At 38.7% G+C, this 12,893-nt stretch overlaps 1 protein-coding gene across 5 annotated transcripts in view; it reads right to left on the reverse strand.

Annotated features, from left to right (window-relative positions):
- The window catches only part of LOC108921141 (voltage-dependent calcium channel subunit alpha-2/delta-1-like), a 121,995-nt gene that overhangs the window by 72,488 nt on the left and 36,614 nt on the right, over positions 1-12,893 (reverse strand). For all 5 annotated transcript variants that reach the window (XR_003797671.1, XM_029251779.1, XM_029251778.1 and 2 more), the window contains exons 4-5: positions 6,128-6,187; positions 2,812-2,847 (exon numbers count right to left, since the gene is read on the reverse strand). Coding sequence is in view for 4 of the 5 variants with exons in the window: in XM_029251779.1 (XP_029107612.1) it covers positions 2,812-2,847; positions 6,128-6,187 (96 nt within the window). In the remaining variant the exon portion in view is untranslated. The remainder of the gene's footprint in view (positions 1-2,811; positions 2,848-6,127; positions 6,188-12,893) is intronic.

The raw sequence follows: 12,893 nt of genomic DNA on the forward strand, positions 1-12,893 counted from the left end.
GAGTCCCACCTACATCAAAAAATTACAAATATAGACTCATATCTTTGCACTAATTTCATCTCAATATAAACAGTTCTGTCCCTCACATTAAAGTTGCCTTTGTTGTTGAAATTACCAATATCAATATTTTATGGCTATATTTCATTATTATTTATTTTTTATTACAACGGTTTATCTATTACAATTATAAATGATATTTATATCCATCCGTTCAATTTTAATAACTGCTTGTCCTAAGCAGGGTCACGGTGAACCAGAATCCATCACAGAAGCAGTTGGGGCAAGACTGAGAAAGTACACATTATATTGTATAATTACATTTGATAGAAAATATATTTACTCCAGTCTAGATAAAACACAATTTTTGTCATTATTATAAATTTGTCCCCAAATTACCTTATCCCGAAAAGGGTTACACAATTTATTTCAAGTTTAGGAAATACTGTGCTAGAGGGCTTGCACCAAAATTGCAGTGCATCCTTTCACCCTGTGGGACATGTTAGAGAGAGGATTAGCAATGATGGGATGATGTAAGCAGTAGCACAGGGTCACTGAGATTGTAGAAGTTCAAATGCTTCATCCGTGATGGACAGGTTGTCGCCAAGAGTATCAAGAGGTTGAATACTGCTTCCTCCAATCTTCCTCTTCAGTTATGGAGGTGGACGTTCATCTTCATCTTCTCATAATTCCACTCAAAAATTACAAAAGAAATGTCCAGATATTGACCTATGGGTTACACCAACACTTGAAGCAGAATACATGATGGATTCCATGCAAGCGTGACAGTCTTATTATTTAAACATCAACTGGAAAAGGTGTTTGCCAAGTAAGATTACATGAGGTTACTGAAGGAGAAGCCACAAGGAGATCCCATAGAATATCAACGATTCCAGAGTTCATAAGGAGGGTAGAAAACTCTTAAGATATGATAATATTTTTCAGTTGAGGGGCAGGGGATTTGTAATTACCCATGCTGAGTCTAAGATGTACTTCTAGTCTCGTCTATGAAAAGCTCATGGCTGAAAGTCAAGAGTCCTGTATGGGCTTGTTAACAAATGTGTTCTTTGTTCTCATTATGTATTCTGATTTCATAGGGGAGACACATTTATCTGAGAGAGAGAGAGAAAAAAAAAAAGAAAACCATAGCGAGCCAAGAACTTTATCCCATTTCCAGGAGAGTGTGTGGGGGGTAATTACTTTGAATGTCATTTTTTTTCTAGTTTCCTTGACAATCCAAGGGCTCTGTAGATGTCAGCTTGAACTGGACAGATATTTTGCCTCAGGAATTTTTGCAACTCAGGCCTACACAGAATTAAAGGTGGTAGGATCAGAAGCTGATTCATTTTCCCACCTCTTTTAGGCCAGTTCTGTGGCAAGGGATATACACCACAATCTTGTGGTGTAGGTGATGTGCTCTTACAACTCACACTGATTTGTCTGAAAACGAATCTGATTAAGCTCTGTGGGGGGTTTTCTGGGTCATAATCCATCATAATAATAATCTCTGCTCCATAATCTGGAGCAAAGAAAGACCTAAGAGAAAAATCTTGTATGTGTATTCTCCATCCATACAGTCTTGCTTCAGTGGACAGCACCTTACTCTGGTACAAAGCACCTACATTAGACTTGCAGAAATTTTCTATGAGTGAAACTACCAACTTGATGATCCAGTAATTCCAAATCTCTCAAAGAAGAGAAATAAACCCGAAAATTAAACTGGTAAAAAAGAGCGGGACTGAGGGCAGGGTGACATGACGGATAGCACTAGTGCTGCTCAGCACCTGGACTTTGACTTTAGATATGGGCTGTTATATGGCTCACTCTATGTCGAGTTCAGACTTTTTATTCAGTGCTCTGTAGGACCACCTTTAGCGGCAACTGCAGAATCTTCTTGGTATGCTTCTACCAGCTTTTTGCACTTGGATTTGGCTTTCCCATTGTTCCTTGAGGATTCTCCAAACAATCAAAAAAAATACAACTCGTCTGAGCTCAGTTTGGAGTGCTATAGTAAAGGGGTGGAATACTTATATGAATGAGATAACTGCAGTAAATTTGCAAACATTCCGGAAAAGGTGGCATAGCAGAGTTAAGACGAGGCCATGCAAGCAGAACTGCTCACTCCCAAGATGATCAGAATGGGACATCAATTCCGAAAGCCGACACCATGGGGAACAGACTCGGATCACAATTATAGAGAACGACGTGTTGGAGTGACTAATACAGGCATCTGGCTTTCGCACCATCATTATTTGCGTGTGAATGAATTATTCCATTTTTACATCATGTGCGATTTTCAGCTCGGTGTCCAGAAACTCGTTGTTGCATAATAGCTGTCGGGGAAAGTCTGAGAAGCCAGTGGACTGAATTTAAATGGAACCAGCTGACATACAGCGGATGAACTCCAACTAATGTCTCGGTGACCTCAAGCACAGATCTGGAACCCATCGTGTCGAACAAACCCTGTATCGCAATTAGAACAGCGCAACAAGCGACATCTGCTGATGGAGCCAGTCAGAGCCATTTGAATATGTCTGAACCCCGATTATTCTCTGCACTCTGCAAAAAGGGTGAAAGGGACGTGCATCCAAAATGTAGAGTATATTGTGAGTATGTCCTTACAAATATTTTGTACTTGCAGCACAAGCCCAAGCACATCTGCTCTTTTGAATAAGCTATACTTGTTCAGTGTTACACTACATTACACAGTTCTGTACACAAATCTGGGGTTCATAATAAAGCATTTTAATTGGCACTCACCATGCAATTAAAATAACTAAGGAAACAATACTGTAATTGTAAAGTACTACTTACGTTGTCTTTTGCGTTGTAATAAACAATTTGATCATCCTGAAATAAAAGACAAAAGATAAAAAATTGGTACTCAGCAAGCACTGGCAACAGAATTCCTTGAATTTCTGCAAACCACCCCTTAAATATGACCGATTGTACCATCTGAGTTGAAACAGCAACAGTGGTTCTGCTAGAGAATCTACAACAAGAAGTAATTATTTCTGCTTCGTTTAAAAAGTTCCTTATAGCTTTCCACCATTTTCTTATCGAAATGATACAGAAGATACTATTTTTAGATAATCCTTCTCAAGACCATTTTTCCCATAGTTCTTCCAAAGACCAGTTAAGCATGACGGTCACCTTGTAAGCATGGCAAAGCTGTCAAGAGTAAACAAGGGTACAAGTTCTACTGAGGATATTTCATTTTGCCATGGAAGGATGAGGATATGTTTCCATTAGAAACTGCCTCATAAATCGTGAGCTGTGGTTTAGAATCGCATCAGGAATTGTGCAACTCAGCTGAAGGTGTGTCGCTATTTGAGGGCCCTGCACAAAGCTCTCCAGACAGTCAGAGAAAACCAGCTGTCCCTGTAAAAGACCTTTTTAGAGGTGTCACAATGTTCAGGGGAGAGGAGCTGTGTCAAGGGGGTAACTGCCATACTCATTACAGCACTGAACCGCGACCAAAAATTGTGCTGGATCGACATTGCTGAGCGCAGAATTTCATATGAACCGTTTTAGTAATGAGGCAGCCGCAGAAATAGATAAAATCCGAGGCGAGGAAAGGAGGTCCGCATTCACAGAAGCTTCTGCTAAAACAGATGCACAGTGGTTATGTTGAGGCCATCACAGCCCAACTTGCACGACACGTATCCATTTATCTGATGATTTATCTTGTTGTTCGATACAATACAGATCTCAAATGTAGAGATATATTGTATCATAGATATATACAGTTATAGTGCTATAGTAATCTGCAATAAGCTGTAATAAGCTACTTATGATATACTTTCTCTAATAAAATTATTTCATACTTATTATAACTATGTAGCTACTTAGCTATACAATTTAGCTACTTATTATGCAGACTACTCTGGTGTACCAGACAGTGTAGTGGTCAGCACTGCTGTCTTTGGATTGAAAGTTCACTGGTTTGAATCCGGGCTACTGCTGAAGGACATGTAATTACGTGACAGGTACTCGAATTTAGTCCCAAAGTACCCAGCGATATAATCAAAATATTTACAGATAAAAATTAATCTTCACAAGGAGGCTAACATTGTAAGATACTTCGGAGAAAATTGTCAACTAAATTAATTAATAGAGTTACCTAATTATACAGCTGGGTACTTTTACTGGAGCAAATTAGGATAAAAACCTTTCTTAAGGCTACTGTAGCAGGGTTCGACTCCAGGTTTTTCAGTTGAAGGGCGTTGGCTCTAAACATTACTGTACTTGGTGAAAAGACTGGAGCAGACACTGCACTGGACAGTATTCCTGCTACAATAAAACTACACCTGTCAGGACAACAAGTTACTTTCATTTTACTGTAACCAGACGAGACACCTACCTTCAATTTGTGAGTTTTTCAAGAACAGCTTTTTATTGAGTCAATTAATCTCTAAATTAATTTTCTAAACTTAATTTATTTTTAAAATCCATAGCTGCCATCCCAAATCCCATGCACATGTATATTTATGGCAGCTTGACATTTGGGTAAAGAAAATGATATAGTTATCCCTTTTAATTCCTGCTTAATTGGTCCAGAGTAATATCAGCAACATTGCCTTGTTGCTGTGTGCGTAGAAGCCACTTACATCAGCTTTCTTGCAGTAAAAAGTAATTATCTTAACTAACCAAGCATCTCGGTGCAATCAAACATCACATCAGATTGAATACTGGGTGACATGCTTCATAAAGTAGACAGATTAATTTCTCCTGCTGCTCTAATTTATCCCCCACACCTTTCATTTTACATCTGAGTTGCCAAAATAAAGTGTGAGGTCATATAAATTAAAACTTTTAATAAAGAAAACTCATTAAAAAAACTGACGCTTATAATTGTGGCCTTTTTTTGACCAAGAGCTAATGGGATAATGAGGATGGCGACAGAATGTTGGTTAATGAGGAAAATGAAATAGTCTCTTTAATCATAACTTAATGGGTGTGAAGTGCTGCAAGAGCCTTTACATCTCTAAACATGGCAAAAATAAACTTAACACATTAAGATGAGCTTCTCAAGTATCTTGAGATATGATATGTGCCCCCCCACCCCCAATTTGGAGCAATGAATTCTGTATCAAATAAATTAGAAAATACACAGAAAGGATATTATCATTGTCAAGTGTTAGTGATCCATAGCGGAGGCAGAGAGCTCAGAAAGAATATTATCATTAAAATAGGTGAATAGAAAATACTAGTAATAGAAGTAGTAAATAAATAAATAAATAAATAGCCTGAGCTGACAGCTGAATGGTATTTTACTGAATGTAAAGGCAGGACAGTCTAGTCATCTATTGCCCTCCTCTGTGTGTGTCCTGCCCTGTTCACCAATGAGAAAGGACTGTAAGTGGTGGCAGCGGCAGAAGTACGAACAGCTCATTCTGTTGTGTGACAGGTTTTATTTCACTTCCCTCAGCATTCTGGACAATGGGGACCTGGCTCGCTCACCAGACCCTCCATCTTTGACAAACAACCCAAAGAGTGGTGACAACAGTTTAATGAGCCTGAGTGTCCTCTAGTTTTCTGAAAGGGGGGGGCATGCATTTAATGTTCAGCTGGCATCTCACAGATGTTAAAAGTGTCTGCCAACATCAGGATGTAACAATGAATCCTAGGCTGGAAAAAACCCAACACCACCCTCAGCACTACAAATGAAAAGTGATCATCAAGGGTCTATGAAATACTGCAGTGATCCATTAAAACCACTTTTTCGACTTACCTTTAACCATAGTACTGTACTGTTATACACCACAGCAATGTGGCTGCTTAGAGTCATAAACTGACAAACCATCATAGTAATATTTGAGGCACTTCCTGAAAGGTAGATTTTTATTTATGATGGTTATGAGAGATTTGTGAAGAAATTGAGCTGCAGACATCCAGCTCTGACATCCACATGTTGATCTGCCACAGATTAAGCCCCAAATAAATAATCTTCGCACATCGACTGCAGCAACAACAACAGCAAGAAACAACAAACTTATGATATGGTGCATTAGTGTTCAGGTGAGTAAACTGCCATCTAATAACACTATGAACTTACAAAACCATGGTTCCAATGTGGACACAATCAATTACACTTTTTTCTAGTGACTGCTCATGATTCTATGCTTACCCCAAAGTCGTTCTTCCACTGATGCATCTTCTGCAGATTCTCCGCCGCTGTCGCCAGTTCCTGGAGGGAAGGTGGGGGTCAGCAGAGGAAGAAGAGTCAGTGAAAAGTGCCCTATTTGTAAAACAGGGTAACCCTACTGAGGGTTTTGCAGTACAGAATCCTTCCAGCAACAATTATCACTCAAAGTAATAATGATAGTAATGCTTTTTGAGTGCTATGCTAATTGGCTCATTTCTGTAAAACTGCTGGTTCCATTTCTCTAAGTTTATAATAGTAAACCATGTGTTGTTTAAATATGAGACCAAAAATAAATGGCAAAAATATGGATAAATCTATATCAGAACATAACATAAAGGGAAATTCATGCATCGTTTACCCCAAAATCACAGTATTAGAAGTTTAACGGTATTTTTCACATATACATCAAGGGCTAAAAGAGGGTTGATGAAAGTTTGGGAGTTCGAGTCTTTTTCTCATTCTCGCTCTAGTTTAGTTTCAAGCAAATGCCATGAAGAGTGAAATTACAGCAGCACAGAGTGTCATTTGCCACTGAAGATCAAACCGAATGCAGATTGTGAGCCTCCCTAGTCCTCCTTAAAGATGTGCTCTAACGACTTTGTTAATAGCATGATAATAGAAGGAATTTCACACACCTCCTTTGCCATACAAATCATCAGCGATAATTTCCCCTGGGAAAAGTGAAATCTAATATCTCTCCAACCACCCTGCAGGAACTGATGCTGCCATTTGGAACATGTATATGGCAAAAACATGTGTAATTATCCAGAGTTTCTGCGTATCAACTTCCAGAAGAGTGAATTTAAAAAATAAAATAGAATTAAAAAAACACACAAATACTCTCAATTTTATTACTTCCTCTTTGTGTTTTACAAATGTAGTGACTATTTAGTGAATGTTTAAATGTCACTTGAAAATGACCATTATTATGTATTACAGTCTGTCGTGTGTAAGATTTATATATTAAGTGACACGCTGAAACTCTAACTCTATTTATATTATTATATCATTTAGGTGCTGGTCATTTATCTTATGTGCTTAGACAAGTGCTTAGATCCTGACCAATTTTATTTAGTTGTATAATTATGTGATTTGATATATTAATAGTTTTTCTAGTAGGTACTGAATAATAAATAATTTTACAAATGTTATTATATTGTGTGAAATGATGGGCCAGATGTTGCCCACCGCTGGGATATACAATGTTAACTTTCACTACGACTTTCACCGTATTCGTAAAATAACATGCCACACTGTATTAGTGGTGCAGAACAGTTCCAGCACTTCTCTGATAACTCTGTGCATCATGTGAAGGGCACACATCTAAAATGTGAGAATACCTTCATGTACAAACACTTTTATGATTCTTTGTGCTTCACTCCAGAAGGAAAAAACACGAGCGTGAGGGGGATTCCTTGGTATCATCTTTGTGTTTTCTTCTTTTTTTTTTTTTTTTTTTTTGCGGGGAGGGGGTGTGGAAGAAGAATCAAACATAAAATGCATATTTTCCCAGAAACAAGTTGTCAGTTTAGAGACTCGGACCCCATGATGAATGCTGAAGTCAAAGTAGTAGAATAAAAAACAGGGGAAGCCACAGACACCAGGGTGGAAGGCACTCCAACCGCTCACATTTCAGGGATGACGTTTCTTTAGAAGCCAGCAAAGCCGAAGCTTGTCTGTCTCCAGAAACCCTAAGGATCAAGGCAAATTCCTTGATATCATTTATTCATGAGCCTCGAAGAGGGGAGCTGGATGAGTCACAATGCTTCCAAATCGAACTGAAAGATTTCCTATATTAACAAGAGCGGTTAGAAGCAGGAACTGGCTGCTCTGATTGGTGCTTGATGATGTCATAGGAGGACAGCTCTGTCCCCATCTGTGGACTGAGTAGAGGGACAGAGACCTGGGACCACTCTTCCCTCAAAGAAGCATGCACAGAATTATACCCTGTGGGCCCAGGGACCCCTGATGGCCCCTGATGGCTTTGTCTCCTCCAGTGCTGGACCTGTGGGGGACCCAACCGTATTTTTAGCGCCTGACCACCATAGCGGCTGTTGCTGACAAGGCGTCCATAGCAAGTGACACCTGCTGCCCTACCAGCCCCCGCCAGGCATCCAAAGCCACACCTCCCCGCTGGACAGAGAGAGCTAAAAATACATGGGCACAGCTGACCACCATCCTTCCCCTGCACTGCACTGCATGGCACTTTACCAGCACTGGACTAGTTTATCCCACTGGGATCGGCTGTAAAATATATATATAGATATAAAAATAAGAAAATCTATACAAAATAGACACTTCATGAAAAGATTTTGTTAATCCATTTTCAGAAAGGAATGGCCTTCAGGGGCATGGCATTTCTTTAAAAAGCTAAATGTTTGATATTATATAGTAATAAATATCCATATACTACAGTTTGCCATTTACGCTGTTTATTATTGGAAACTTTTTAACTACTGAATTTCTTTATTTGTTGTGTATATTTTGGACTTGTCGATGAACAAGAAAAAAAAAGAAGAAGCACATTGATCCACCCACTAAGAACATTCTGGATGTCCCTTAGATCACCGTACTGAAGATGATTTTTAAAAGCTTTTTGATAGGGACATGAGATACTGGGAGTAAGTACATACAATAAAAGTGAGTTTGGGAAACAGGCAGTGCCTTGCACTGACTGACTGACCACCTGTCCTCCCACTGAAGCACGAACACAGGTCAGCACAATATTTACTCAAGTGTGACAAAGCAAACACTTTTAATAATGCATGGCTTATGTGAACTGCTTTTAATTGGCCGAACCCATGACAGAAATGCACCTGTCACTGAAGTGCTACACACGCTTCTCCAGGAGAAGCTCTCATTGATCCCTGACTTGAAAATTACACTCTGAGGGACAGAAATGTCTGGAGAAAAACAATGGCATGATGAAATGGCAAGAATAACAATGGGCATGAAAATTAATATATTAAGAATTTCAGTTGTATGATGATATTGAGTCCACTGTGACTGCAGTTGAAGGAAATTAAAAAGGACTCATCCAAACATTAGCACTGTGACTTAGAAACACATTTTTGGCTGTTTAATGATCAATTACCATTAATATTTTATTTGAAAAGCACTCTTATTTGCAACATGAACATCTTATCACATTTATTAGATAAACACAAAGGATACTGAATAACACATAACTGATTTCGTCTATGAATCGACTCTGGGCTCTATTGAAGATGTAAACACACACTGAAGATCAACCAGGACATTACTGAATTAGACAAAGGCAGACGGGAGATCCAGAGTGTGACATGAGGGAAGACAGAGCACACGCACACATACAGTGACACACACACAAATACATACTCCACTGCGGAGTATAACACATTGTCTTCACAACATGTGCAAATCCACACACACGCAAAGACACCTACTTATCAAGCTGGGCACCATGCCACCATAACATATGTACACATTTACTGTTAACAAACACCTAGTTGCCATGACTCCCCTTTTAGAGAAATTCACATGTGCATGAATCACCTAAGTGCCTGAACACACTAAAAACAGTTCACTCATAATATGAACATGATCATTCAAATACAGTCAAGCTTTTAAAAATAAAATAAAAAAAAAAGTCAGTTGATTCACTCAGAACAAGTTATAGGCACCGAAATGGACAAGCTTCATAAAATAAATGCAGATGAAATATAACACCCAAATTTTAATAACCATGTACGACCTCCTATTAGGAGACACACCGCTGTGATTTCTTTCACGCATTTAAACAATGCTGTGCTTCAAGACTGTGCTATCTCGTTCATCGTTAAAATACACCCTCCATCGCTTCTGACGTACCTCATTATATTAAACTGGCCATAATGAATTATGTAGAGACAAAAATACGCCTAGTGAGTCTTTCAAAAGTCTGATGTTGCCATAACAACCTCTTGAGTTGTGCCTCATTAACAGTAGGTGCTTATTAAAAAGCTTTTCTCATGCAGCCAAGGAGGCCAGCCTCATTGCTTCCACAATGGAATCGCAGGCGGAGGAATGTGACATTATATCTTTACCCTGTCTCGGACGCGTGTCTAAAACCAGGCTTCTGTCTCAAGTGCACAGAAACCCAGGAAGGCATAACAGTGAGACTAATTGTGGGGTACAGTGACAAGTGCAAAGAGGACGGAGTTCAGCGTTGTGGAATTACACACTGTTTACTGGGACGAGAAGAAGCTCGTCTACCTTTGGCCCAATCCAGATGTGCACCGAGGATCAGTGAATCTCCCACCGATAAACTTCTCGCAAAGTACAGGAAGCTCTCTTTATCATAGAAATGCTTTACTGACATGTAGCCCAAGTCAGTTGCCAACAACGATGCAATGTACAAGATGCTATGTTGATGATGCCTTGTCATATGGGCAGTAGCGCCTTTAATTCTGTACTCCAGCAAAAAGAGATGCTCTGCCTGATGAAGACACTAATGACACATCCTGGGTCTTCCCGGTTCTCCCCAAGCATGCCCTGCACAGAAAGCTTCCTTATGTTTAACTTACTACGAGTCCCCTTTGGGGACTAGTATACCGCCATAATTATTGTACAAATAAAAGCAGAACCAACAAGTTTTTCTTGAAGCCACCTGTTTTCTGGAGAATCCTCCAGAGAGGCCAGGAAAGGCTCATTCAAAGTCAATGTAGAAGATCCTTCCAGCTCTAACAACATGTACACAACACGGCGTTTGTTCCGACAACCTCTTTTTAGGTCAACTTCATCGTAAGTCGCATGCCCCCTAAACTCTGGAAATATAAACAATTAACGTATACTGTACCAATGCTAAGTGTATAACATAGGCCTTTGTTATTTTCTTATATTTTTTGCTTGCTGCTTTCACACATTCTTCATGTTAAAAAACACTTTTCTGTAAAGCAATGTAAAACAGTAAATGAAAGTACATTTTGCGAAAAGAGATACAGAAGCATGATTCTCAAAGTACAGACACTAGTCCAATAGTACGATTTGACCATCATATTACAAATGTGTGTGTGTGTGTGTATTACAAATGAATACGTAGCAGTTTGGCCTGGGTGTAGCGAGTGATCAGGTCCTCCAAGAATAAGGGAGCAGTTCCACTGATGGGCTTGTAGGATAGATACTGCAGAAAAACACATGCGAGATCCCCAAAGTGAACTTCACTTCCTCAAATACCCTCTGGATTCATTTAGAGCAGTCTTCCAAATCTTGTTAATGTGATGACAGTCTTTCCACCGGTTCTTTTCCTAAACGATGTCCTTTTCTGTAGGCTCAGCCAGGACATTTGCTCGGCGTTATGAATCTTACTTGCTGGCAAAGAACAGCTCTGGACAGCCACCTGCTTTTGTGTCACCTTGTTTCATCATCTTCTTGGACCACATGCAGAGGCTTTTAATATAATGAGATCTGTTTTTTTTTTTTTTTTTTTTAAAAACAATTATGTCCTCTATAAATTAAAACCACTCCCACATAAAGGAAAACACACCTCAATCACTAAGTACCCTGAGTCATTTCCAACAAAATAAAAGTGACTGCAGAGGTGTAGCTTGTCAGTTTTAGTGTTTTAACAAATTAAGTTTTATCTTTCATGGTCGAGTCTTTTATTGCACTTGGTTGAGAGTTTGGAGTCTGGCAATGGAGACACAAGGGTTCACAGTGTGTGGAGGGAACATTTATATGCAAAGTATTATGGGCAGAAGATAGGAAACTATGGCATGACCATGACATGCAGTTCTGGAGAAATCCAGACCTAAAGCCAAGGTTCATCAAGGCATTACAGGCAGAACCCAGAAGTCAAAAAGCTTGTATAAGCATGAAGAATATGCAAAACTTACTAAAAGAACAGTAAGAAGTATTACAAATTTAGAAACTCTTACTGATTTTGATCGTATTTATAAAACATTTATTCAAAAAAAGATCTGCACATATTCATTAATAGAATATTTTGTACACATTTTAATGTTAAAATATTCATTTCCAAGGATAATATGTTCATGTGCTGCAACCCTGGCCAGGACAAGCGATTAATGAAAAGTGATGGATGAATGGAATAAATTCATAATAGAAGACTTACTGTTGCAGTCATCTTGAGTATTTTCTGCAAATATAATCGACAAATTCTTGTTTGAATGGCTTGGCTTGATCTTTTTGCTCACATTTTTGTTACGTCATGTAACTACAGACAATGATGGGACAATTTTTCAGACAGAACTTAAGGCGGATCTACATTTCTGAAACAAAAGATAGTGTAACAACACACTAAATCCAGAAATCGGGCCTCTGATGAGCAGGGCACACAGATCACCAGCAGAAAGTAAAACACAAAGCTGATTATTATTTATGTTGTTTTACTTGTGTAAAAACTGCCATAAATTACATTTACTCGTCCTCTTTTGGTCACAGTGGAGCTTCCTAAATTTATTGGACACAGTCAAGTCAATACCGATATGAAGACATTCCAAGCCCCTCCATCTTGAAATGTCATTCTTTATTATAAATTGTGTAGATTAAGAGACAAAAATGGTCCATGGGAATGAGCAAAAGCAAAGCAAAAACATGGAAAATTTAAGTAAATTTGATGTCAATACCTTGCAATTCATATTTGTTAAAAAAAAAAAAAAAAAAAAAAGCAACAGCAAGAAAAAAAAAAAAAAGGTAAAGTGACATTTGTGAATGTAAATACGTCAGAAAACTTGACATTCCAAACAGTGAAAGCAAATTTTTGGTTGCT

This window comes from Scleropages formosus, chromosome 5, assembly GCF_900964775.1.
Source record: "Scleropages formosus chromosome 5, fSclFor1.1, whole genome shotgun sequence".
Classification (NCBI taxonomy): Eukaryota; Metazoa; Chordata; class Actinopteri; order Osteoglossiformes; family Osteoglossidae; genus Scleropages; species Scleropages formosus.